The following is an 11447-nucleotide window of genomic DNA, read 5'->3' as shown; positions in this document are numbered from 1 at the left end:
TCTCTTAACCTGGCTGTAGCTCAGGTGGCAGAACAGGTCAGCCACTAATCAGAAGGTTGGTGGTTCAATCCCAGGCTGCCCCCTGGCTGCATGCCAAATATCCTTGGGCAAGATTCTAACCCCGTGTTTGCCTACTGGTGGTGGTCAGAGGGCCCGGTGGCGCCAGTGTCAGCCAGCCTTGCCTCTGTCAGTGCGCCCCAGGGCAGCTGTGGCTACAGTGTAGCTTGCCATTGCCGGTGTGTGAATGGGTGAATGACTGAATGTAGTGTAAAGCGCTTTGTGGTCCTTAGGGACTAGTAAAGTGCTATACAAATGCAGGCCATTTACCATTTAACTCTTTAACTGTGGGTGTTGTGCTTGTGTCTGCAGTTTGCAGAAGAAAACGATGAGATCCACAGACACCTGTGAGTACTGAAACTCAGTTATCAAGAACGTATTAAATGATTATAAATGTTTGTGTCCTAAACTCACCGCAGAAATATTTATAAGAGATTTAGTTTAAAGCTCTGGAAAAGACATTCTACTCACATGTTTAAGATCTAAAACCATGAGAAGACAGTCACGTTCAGAACAGTCGAGGTTAATCTGATAATTTGATAATCTAAATGTGTGTATTTCATGTTTTACGATGATTTACTTGGATGGTCACGGTTCAGCTTTGATCTTAATGAATGAAATGTATTTTCAAGTAGAAGGAAATGATGCATAAAAACCTTTGTGATGTCAGCTTTTTGTCTTCTAACCTTAGTGGACTCTGGATTCGAACTGGAGCATACCACAGCAGAAAGAGATCAGGAGGACGTGATGGAGGTGAGAGAACAATGACCAGGTCCTGACGTTCCTGATATACAGGTTGGGCCATTTATATGGATACACCGTAATAAAATGGGAATGGTTGGTGATATTAAAGTCCTGTTTGTGGCACATTAGTATATGTGAGGGGGCAAACTCCTCAAGATGGGTGGTGACCATGGTGGCCATTTAGAAGTCGGCCATCTTGGATACAACTTTTGTTTTTTCAATAGGAAGAGGGCCATGTGACACATCAAACTTATTGGTAATGTCACAAGAAAAACAATGGTGTGCTTGGTTTCAACGTAACTTTATTCTTTCATGAGTTATTTACAAGTTTCTCTTTGTTCACAGCCATTGACATGTCAAAGAGGTTAACACGTGAGGAGCGGACCGAAATTGTGTTGATATCTGGTGAACGCAGTAACCAGGTCATTGCAGCAGATTTCAATGCAAGACAACCTACGAGACCACCCATCTCCCATGCTACAGTTAGCAAGCTGCTTGCTAAGTTTCGTGAAACTGGTTCAGTGTTGGATTTGCAAGAAAACTGTCACTAATGAAGAAACATCAGTGGCTGTCCTAGCTTCATTCAGCAAGAGCCCACAGCGTAGCACTCGCCGCATGTCACTGGAGAGTGGCATTAGTCGAACATCCCTTCGGCAGATATTAGCTACTCACAAATGGCACCCTTACAAACTCCAGCTACTGCAGTATCTCAGTAAGGATGACCCAGATCGGTGCACAGAATTTGCAGAATGGGCAAAACAAAAATTGGAACAGGACCCTCAGTTCATGCAGAAGATTTTGTTCAGTGATGAGGCAAACTTTTATGTGAATGGTGAAGTTAACAAACAAAACCACCGCTATTGGTCTGACACTAACCCACATTGGATGGATCCCTCCAAGACTGTTGGAACAACAAAAGTGATGGTTTGGTGTGGTATATGGGGTACAACGATAGTGGGTCCATTCTTCATCAATGGAAACCTCAAGGCCACTGGATATTTGAAATTGCTACATGATGACGTGTTTCCCTCTTTATGCACTGAAGCTGGCACGTTCCCTGAGTTTTTCTAGCAAGATGCTGCACCACCATATTATGGGTGCCAGGTCCGAACATTCCTAGATGAACAGTTTTCTGGAACGTGGATTGGTCGTCGTGAGCCAGTTGAATGGCCCCCAAGGTCTCCCGATCTGATCCCCTTAGACTTTTATCTTTGGGGTCATCTGAAGGCAATTGTCTATGGTGTGAAGATACGAGATGTGCAGCACCTGAAACTACAGATACTGGATATCTGTGCTGGCATTTCTCCTGCGGTGTTGCTATCAGTGTGTGAAGAGTGGGAGAAGAGGGTTGCATTGACAGTCCAACACAATGGGCAGCACACTGAACACACATCAGAAACTTGTAAATAACTCATGAAAGAATAAAGTTACGTTGAAACCAAGCACACCATTGTTTTTCTTGTGACATTACCAATAAGTTTGATGTGTCACATGGCCCTCTTCCTATTAAAAAAACAAAAGTTGTATCCAAGATGACCGACTTCTAAATGGCCACCATGGTCACCACCCATCTTGAGGAGTTTGCCCCCTCACATATACTAATGTGCCACAAACAGCACAGACAACCATTCCCATTTTATTACGGTGTATCCATATAAATGGCCCACCTGCAGAGTTCCTGACTTGGTTAGATGTTATGAAATTGTTTTTCTAACTGTGGTAATAAAGCAGTCATCATGACCTTTAGCTGTCTTCTGTGGTTTTGTGTGAGTTGCTTAGCTGCTCAGTGCAGTCCTTCCTTTAATAATAAATGAGATAGTAGGTTTGAGGTTCTTCCTCTCTCTGACTGGTTTATTTGGGTTTTTTCTATTATGATTTTCATGCAGTTTTCCTATAATTCACAGCGTGTACATCAGCTAAATTTGTTTCTTCACTGAACACTCAGTCAGGTTATTGGTCTAGCCAGCTGATGATGTTGCTTTCTGAATTCTAGTCTCCAACAAGCTTCATGCCTGCAGTTCAAACAGAGTCTGCACGAATCTGTTACAGGTAATGAAAAGAAATCCACATCTCCCCTGTTTACAGCCTCTCTGGTAACGTCTTCTTTTCATTAGACTAACAACCACGTGACTAGTATCACAATAAAGTAATCTCTGTTTGTAGCAGTTGTTGTATGTTTAATATAAAGCCAACCAGTTATAGAATGTACGCATGTGATATGACGCGAGGTAACAGCTCTAATTTACAGATCCATTTTCAGATATTTGGGTTTAACAGGTTTGCAGTGGTCATTCAGATCCTCTGTGTCACATAGTTTCAGGTGTCCTAGTCCAGGTGTGTTCCTGTGTACTCTGACTGGAGTCATGTTTAATATAAGTCAGGAAGCAGAGCTGCTGTACAGGATTGTCCAATGGGATGAGGACCTCCTCCAGCCAGCCAATAAAAAGGCTGCAAGCCCGCTTTTCAATATTAAGAGTTCAAAGGATGCAATCCGTCAGCTTCACCTCCCACACTGTGAACCACAGGAAGGTGAGCAAAGCACTGCTCATGACATGACACAACTGTTAATCCATAGTTCTGATGGCGTCCCCTACTGGCTATAGAATTTGGTATTTTTCTGCTGACTGACCATTGCTGATGTTTGCCTGACAAACATTTTAATCCAGACATCCTGCAGATCTCACTAATATTTTTATTTCACATCCACTCAGCCACCACTGTTAAGCAGAATGTAGAGAAGGAGGACCTCTACTAAGAGCAGCCATAAATTATCCTCCAACTTTCCCATTGTGGACGGTTAAAACGTCTTATGAACCACACTGTACAATTACAGTAACAATTAGGTGGTAGCACAGACCTTAGGATGGGAGGGATGTAAGGAGAAACATCTGTGCCATTGCAAGAAACAAACTTAATTTTTCAGAATAACTGAAGAAGATTTATTCATTTTTAATAAGAGGTTTCGGCTGCTCACTTATTTCCTGAGCAGTCGGTGCTGTTGATGAATCCACGCTTGATACAAACCTGATTGGGAACCTTTGAGTGGTCTTTTTAAGACCTCTGTAATAAACAATGTGCAGAAGCCAAGGAAACCCAACGACTGATTTCTAAGCAGTGTTCGATTCTTTATCTGACCCTGGACACCATATCAAGGCTTTATATCTAAAATCAGATTCACTGTCACTGTAAGGAGGTTTTGGGAGTCAAACAGATGTCTGATGGCTTTGTGTTTTCACAGCTCTGCTTTCCAACTGTCTGTCTGTAGTCCACATCTCTGCTGGTAAAATGAAGGTCCTCAAGCCTCGAAAGATCACAGACACTCACGTGATCGTGGAAGTTACTCACCTCTCTTCCTTTGGCCTCGTCTGGAACATAAAGAGGTTTTGGAACAAGGAGAAACCGGTTTCCGGTCAGGTTTTGCTGTTCCTTGAACCAATAAACTTTAGAACACAGAGACAAAACCTCAATGTGCTTCTCCTGACAAGCAACATCCCAGTGGAAGAGGTAAAGATCTATGAAAAGCTTCTCACTCAGTCCTAAAGTTTGACAGAGCTGCTGAGATATGTAGTAAACGGTTTTGTACTGATGATGAATAGGTAACACTGATCCATTTTGGATAAGCCTTCTAATTAAAATGGTCTTTTAAAGGTCAGGGTGAAATACAGAGATGCTAACTTCATCCAAGCGCCTTCCAAATGTAAACTCATCAAAGATCACAGATACACTGTTCTCTGTCCAGTTGCCTATAAAGTCCAGCCTCCAGTAAGTACTTCTGTTAATTAAACTACTCCTTGTGGTTATGAAACTCATGCTGTGGTCCTGCTTTGTAGGAAGAAGATTTTGACCTGGATTTTGGAACAAACTACCCTCCAACATTTCAGATCCGCCTTCCTGCAGACACTGAAGAAGTCACAATAACAATCCAAGGCCAAACAAACACAGATGTCTGGAAATGCACTATTGATCTACCAGGTAAAACCTATATCTACATCACTCCGCCTGACATTCAATTGGAAATTATGAGTGATAAATGAGTGCGCCTTTTTAGTATGCCTTATTTCCTTCATTCATGATTTACTCCCATTTAAAACATGCTGTGATGTTCTTTTATCAACTCTCATTCTGGCATCATTTGCACCGTCCAGGCCCAAAGGCTCCTTTAGATTCTAAATGCCAAGAGTAAGGCACAGCTGAGGGTCCAGAACAGTCCAAATTCCAGAAATTGATCAGTATGGCTGTTAAACCAGAGTGTCTAGGCTCACCAAATAGGGATTCAGGAGAATGCTACCTGCAGATGACATGCCAAGTTCTGACTGCGATGGTTTTGCAAAAATACAATGAAGAGCACTGCTTTAACTGTAGATGTAAATTAAATATCAGTTAGGTTTTGGAGGGAGGGTGAAGTTTGCAAATGTAACTCTGAGATTATTGTCTAAAATTGTACACTCAAGCTAGTAAAACAGAACAGGACTGGCAGCAGGTTTAAAGTGAAAAGCTAAACTTCATGCACTGGTGGGAATCCTGGACACAAGCGCAGTAAAGTACAGCCTCCATTCTAAATAGGACACCGATAATGAGGCCATCAGCAATAAGATGAGTAATCAGCAATATCTCACAGGTGTGAAGCAAAAGAGCAGGAAGTCGGGTGAGCTCTGCCCCTGAAACAAACAGACCACGCACACACACACACACACACACACACACACAGATAGAGGAAACAAGAGAAATAGGTGAGGCAAAGTACATAAACAGTGTCAGTCAGTGAGATGTCCACCCGAGTGCCTGATCAACAACTGACTGTCAGAAGGCACCGAAAACAAGAAAACCTAAAGCGCAGAAAACATCTGTTAGTTATCGATGTGTTCCTGTTCACCTGAATCATTTTACTACCAAAAATGAACGCTGTCAGGGCAAACTCCATTATATTGTCCTCTGGAGGTTTTTAGAAGACTAATCTAATAGTGTGCTGCACATACACACAAAACCCCAAACATCAAATGTGTTTTTAATACACGAGACACAAGCCGCACAACAGTGTCAGTATGTCACCACTTAACAGCACCAGATGTTTAGCAGGTGTGTATCTGCAGGTTACTCTGTGCACAAAGCAGTATCACATATTCACAAGCTCTGTCACACCTTCACTTCAAGTTACTGAACATCGTTTTCCTGCTTCCTGCCCCCAGAAAGAACACGCAGTCAGTCAACGCCCCAGATCCTCCCACCAGACAAGCATCTGTTTGCAGTTCGGAAGCAGTTTGTGGATCAAGTGTCAGATTCGACTGTGAACCAGCTGCTGGACAGCCTGCTCCAACAGGGAATTATAAATAAGGAAGAAATGGATTCAGCCAGAATCAAACCCAGAGCTGACCGAGCTCGAGATGTGATAGATGTGGTGCGAAACAAAGGAGAAGAAGCCAGCTCATCCCTGATTGATGGCCTCCGTGAGTTGGATCCATACCTTTCTGAAACCCTGCACCTGAGCTAAGATGAGCTGCGACTGTTCTTTAATGAAGTTATTGTAAAGCCGTACTGCTGTCTGCGTTTGGTAAATTTAAAATGAAGGCCTAATTTTCATTGTTTGTTTCTTGGTTTTGTATATTTTTGTCATCTGTTTTCCTTGTGAGCGTGCTCAGAGCTCTAATTATTCAGTTGTCTGTCTCTGATATATTTTTATGGTTTCTTTTTGTTGTTTTTTCCTGAACCTGAAATAAAACCACTACCATCATCAGTGTGTGACCTCAAACCTCAATGGCATCAGAATGAGATGCCATTGAGGCTAATGAATGTGATTGGTTGGTGACCGTCACGTAGGTGTGGACTGTGAGAAGGTGTGTGTGTGAATGAAGACAGGTGAGCAGCAGCTGTGATAGTTTGGGCCACACAGACTTTATTAGAGATTTCAGGTGTTAGGTGAGTCCAACAGGTGAGACAGGAAGTAGAAAACCCTTCACATGTTGGAAGACTGAGGTCTAACTGAACGGCTCTAAACGTCCCACAGCATCAGGACGGTTTCTGGTTGGTTATAGTGAGGGGAAGGGGTGATAGGTGAGGATGAGGGGGTGGGGCTAGAGGTTACAGTGAAACAGGTCACTTCTGTTCAGGCATCATGTCATCGATGCTCTCTCCGGCCTCCAGCCGCTTCTCCATCTCCACCAGCAGGTTAACGCCATCCACCACCATTTGCACCAGCTCCACCTCTGAGAAACCCAGGCGGTCCGCGTTGGAGATGTCAAAGACTCCACCCACTGCTGCAGTGTCCACACCACCTTAGACACAGACAGGAAGTGATGAATGAGACAGCGAGGGACAGGTGTTCCTTCCCGTCTGCTGTGCGTGCTCCTACCTGTTCCTCGCTTCTGCAGCCGCAGCCTCTTCAAGATCTCGCCGAACTTCTCGTGCTTGCTCACGTTTGGCAGCTTGACGTGGACGCCAGCTCGCAGGCCGGTGCCCAGGTTGGACGGGCAGGTGAGGATGTAGCCCAGGTGCTCGTTCCACATGAATTCATGACCTCGCTCCTTAAACAGTTCCTCGATCTGCCAGAGAGAGAGGTGAGACAGGTTAGACGGCTTCAGGTGTGACACTATGGGGTGAGGGAAATAGGAAGTGGCGTGCTGACCTTGGTGAGGCCAGTGCAGAAGCGGGTGAACACCTCCCTCATGTTTCCTCCTTTCTGCATGCTGATGACACGCAGATGATCCTCCTCGTTCACCCAAACCAGGAATGTCTTATTGTCATTGTGCCTGCAGGTGAGTAAGGGGTTATTCTTCCATCCTTGAAAACTGCTTCTTTCACTCCAATTCTCAAAAAGCCTGGTGCAGATCCCAATAATTTTGATAATCTCTGCCCTGTATCAAACCTCACCTTTATTTTGAAAATCCTTGAGAAAGTTGTTGCCTTCCAGCTTCACTCATACCTCAATGACCATAATCTCTATGAAAAATTTCAGTCTGGTTTTCGCCCAAATCATGATACAGAAACGGCTTTGTTAAGGATTACTAATGACCTTCTGATGGCAGCTGACTCTGGTCTTTTAACCATCCTCATCCTTCTCGATCTTAGTGCGGCATTTGACACCATTTCTCATAATATCCTCCTGAGCATAATTAGCATCCATTGGCATTAGTCACACCTAATTCATCCCTTCCACCTACCTCGCTCTCGAACTGTCTTATGGAGATCAGAGGATGGTTCTCCTTCAATTATCTCAAACTTAACAGTAATAAAACAGAAGTTTTATTACTGTTAAGTTTGAGAAGTTTTATTACTGCATCTATCTTAACTATCTTAACCAAAAGCATCTATCTTAACCAAATCTCACAGTTTCTCCATTAATATTGAAAATTCCCCCATCCTTCCTTCCCCACAGGTAAAAAGTTTGGGTTTCATACTCGACAGTACTCTCTCATTTCAGTCTCACATTAATTACATAACCTGGTCTGCATACTTTCACTTACGTAACATTAATCGACTTCGTCCCTTACTCCCCATGCGGATGCCATCTTTGTCCATAGTCTTATTACTTCCCAGGTCGATTATTCCAACTCCCTTTTATTTGGTCTCCCCAACAAGTCCCTCCATAAACTTCAACTTTTTCAGAATACTCCAGCTCCAGGTCATAACTCATACTCCCATATTACCCCAATTCTTTAACAGCTTCACTGGTTGCCCAGGATAAATTTCAAAATCTTAGTTCTCACGTTTAAGTGTATTTATAACCTTGCCCCTCCTTATTTCTGTCATCTGCTTCATATCACCACTGTTTCCCGCTCTCTGACATCTTCATCTGCCACTCATCTTGTTGTTCCTTCTGCTCGCCTTATCACTATGGGGCACAGAGCTTTCAGTCACTCTGCTCCTCGGCTCTGGAACTCACTTCCTTCAGCCTTAAGAAATATAGATTCCCTTCCCTTATTTAAGTCACAACTCAAAACCTACTTGTTTAAACTGGCTTACTCGATTTAATACAGATTTTACTTGGTGTCAAATATTGGGGGTTTTTTTTGTTTGTTTTTATTTGTTGTTTTTTGTAATTTAATTTATTAGAATCTATTTGAATCTACTGCTTTATTGGTAACTTTTTGTCTTTGACCTTGGGTTTTAGAAAGGCGCCCTCAAATAAAATGTATTATTATTTATTTTTTATTTTTTTATTTTATTATTATAATGACAGGAAGTCCAAAGGCCAACGAGAAGTTGGCTTCAAGTTTTCTACACGTCTTGCCAAAACAAAAGCTTTTCTCTTGGAAACATCGTGATTTAATCTCATTTTAACTCAGAGTCTCATTTTGGAATGATTTGGAATGTAATTCACAGAACCTGTCGACTTGGACGAGGTTGCAGGAAGTGCACAATGCTGACTCGTTTTACGACTTTAAGTCTCTGAAGCCACTTTAAGCCATCGCTTAAAACCAGAGTTGGCAAAAGTACATTCTGTACTTAAGTAGAAGTATAGATACTTGTTCAATTCAATTCAGTTTTATTTATACAGCACCAAATCACAACAGTTGCCTCAAGGTGCTTTATATTGTAAGCTAGACCCTACAAAAATACATACAGAGACAAACCCAACAATCTTATGACCCCCTATGAGCAAGCACTTTGGCGACAGTGGGAAGGAAAAACTTCCTTTTAGCAGGAAGAAACCTCTGGCAGAACCAGGCTGAGGGAGGGGCAGCTATCTGCCGTGACCGGTTGGGGTGAGAGAAGGACGGCAGGATAAAAGACATGCTGTGAAAGAGAGCCAGAGATTAATAATGACTAATAATTAATTGCAGAGTGTGAACTGAAGAAGACTGAAGAAGAAATACTCAATGCATCATGGGAATCCCCCTGCAGCCTAGACCTATTGCAGCATAACTAAGGGAGGATTCAGGGTCACCTGATCCAGCCCTAACTATATGCTTTAGCAAAGAGGAAAGTTTTAAGCCTAATCTTAAAAGTAGAGATAGTCTATGTCTCTTGAATCTAATCTGGAAGCTGGTTCCACAGAAGAGGGGCCTGAAAACTGGAGGCTATGCCTCCCGGTCTACTTTTAAATACTCTAGGAACAACAAATAACCCTGCAGTGTGAGAGCAAAGTGCTCCAATGGGGTGATATGGTACTATAAGATCATTAAGATAAGATGGGGCCTGGTTATTCAAGACCTTTTATGCAAGGAGCATGATTTTGAATCCAATTCTGGATTTAACAGGGAGCCAATGAAGGGAAGCCAATACAGGAGAAATATGCTCTCTCTTTCTAGTCCCTGTCAGTACTCTTGCTGCAGCATTTTGGATTAACTGAAGGCTTTTCAGGGTTTTTAGGACATCCTGATAATAATGAATTACAGTAGTCCAGCCTGGAAATAATAAATGCATGAACTAGTTTTTCAGCGTCACTCTGAGACAGGATATTTCTAATTTTAGAGATATTTCGCAAATGGAAGAAAGCAGTCTTACATATTTGTTTAATATGTGCATTGAAGGACATGTCCTGGTCAAAGATTACTCCAATGACAAGGTAATGAATACAGAGTAAGAATCTGGTTAGATACCATAATTCTAAAATTTTCAGGGCCATATATAATAACCTCAGTTTTATCTGAATTTAGAAGTAGAAAGTTAGAGGCCATCAAGGTCTTAACATTCCTGTAGTTTAACTAATTGGTGTGTGTTATCTGGCTTCATAGATAGATAAAGTTGGGTGTCATCTGCATAGCAGTGAAAATGTATGCTATGCTTTCTGATGATACAGCCTAGCACTGAACCCTGTGGGACTCCATAATTGACCATTTACACGAACAAATTGAAGTCTATTAGATAGATATAATACAAACCACTGCAAACCAGCGCAGTACCTGTAATACCTACAGCATGGTCGACAGTATCGAATGCTGCACTGAGGTCTAGCAGGACAAGCACAGAGATGAGTCCACTGTCAGAGGCCATAAGAAGATCATTTGTAACCTTCACTAAAGCGGTTTCTGTGCTGTGATGAGCTCTGAAACCTGACTGAAACTCTTCAAATAAGCCATTCCTCTGCAGATGATCAAGTAGCTGTCTGACAACTACTCTTTCAAGAATTTTTTATATGAAAGGAAGGTTGGAGATTGGCCTATAATTAGCTAAGACAGCTGGGTCTAGACATGGCGTTTTAAGTAAAGGTTTAACTACTGCCAGCTTGAAGGCCTGTGGTACATAGCCGATTATTAGGGATAGCTTGATCATATTTAATATTGAAGCATTAATTAATGGCAGGACTTCTTTGAGCAGGCTTGGGGTCTAAAAAGACACGTTGATGGTTTTGAAGAAGTAATTACTGAAGTTAACTCGGAAAGAACAATTAGAGAAAAAGGCTCTAAATGAATATCAGAATCAGAATCAGAAAGGGGTTTATTGCCAAATGTTGAGCAGGTTTACAACATTAGGAAATTGCTGCGGTGCTTCAGTGCAAACATAGTGTCATAAATAGCAATTAAATAGACATGAAAAAATAAAAGTAGGAATAAGAATGAAAAGTGCTACGTAGAAAGATATGTGCATGAGATATACATGAGTTATATACATGAGAATAAGAATTAAGAGTGCTACGCAGAAAGATATATACATGAGTGCAGGTGGTGATCAGTGCCAAACATGGAATGATGCAGTGACACAGCGTAGGG

At 42.2% G+C, this 11447-nt stretch overlaps 2 protein-coding genes across 3 annotated transcripts; one reads left to right on the top strand and one right to left on the bottom strand.

Annotated features, from left to right (window-relative positions):
- Window positions 1-300: 300 nt before the first annotated feature.
- On the top strand, window positions 301-6951 carry LOC102312532 (NACHT, LRR and PYD domains-containing protein 1b allele 3-like). Of its 2 annotated transcripts, XM_005952935.2 has the most exons (8): window positions 301-404; window positions 749-810; window positions 2795-2850; window positions 3116-3330; window positions 4040-4305; window positions 4450-4563; window positions 4632-4773; window positions 5988-6951. In XM_005952935.2, exons 1-8 carry the CDS (start codon window positions 386-388, stop codon window positions 6287-6289), a joined length of 1176 nt encoding a protein of 391 aa, XP_005952997.1. In that variant the 5' UTR covers window positions 301-385; the 3' UTR covers window positions 6290-6951. The 2 variants fall into 2 exon arrangements, with proteins under 2 accessions (XP_005952997.1, XP_042073602.1); XM_042217668.1 differs by having other exon boundaries at window positions 335-810.
- LOC102312842 (creatine kinase B-type) lies at window positions 6672-7544 on the bottom strand (the record flags this gene model as incomplete). Its single annotated transcript, XM_005952936.2, is given in 3 exon segments — window positions 6672-7070; window positions 7148-7337; window positions 7421-7544. Coding segments are annotated over 3 exon segments (493 nt in total), but the record flags the coding sequence as incomplete, so codon positions are not given.
- Window positions 7545-11447: the final 3903 nt, after the last annotated feature.

Source organism: Haplochromis burtoni, unplaced genomic scaffold (assembly GCF_018398535.1).
Source record: "Haplochromis burtoni strain Fernald_Lab_line unplaced genomic scaffold, NCSU_Asbu1 Contig_2517, whole genome shotgun sequence".
Lineage (NCBI taxonomy): Eukaryota > Metazoa > Chordata > Actinopteri > Cichliformes > Cichlidae > Haplochromis > Haplochromis burtoni.
Note: the sequence above shows the minus strand (reverse complement) of the source record. Positions and strands in the feature narration are given on the sequence as shown.

Coding starts and splice junctions, on each gene's coding strand:
- LOC102312532 (XM_042217668.1), top strand. CDS start 721: ATGTCAGCTTTTTGTCTTCTAACCTTAGTGGACTCTGGATTCGAACTG. Junction 811..2,794: donor ATCAGGAGGACGTGATGGAG/GTGAGAGAACAA, acceptor TCTGAATTCTAG/TCTCCAACAAGCTTCATGCC. Junction 4,564..4,631: donor CCTATAAAGTCCAGCCTCCA/GTAAGTACTTCT, acceptor CCTGCTTTGTAG/GAAGAAGATTTTGACCTGGA.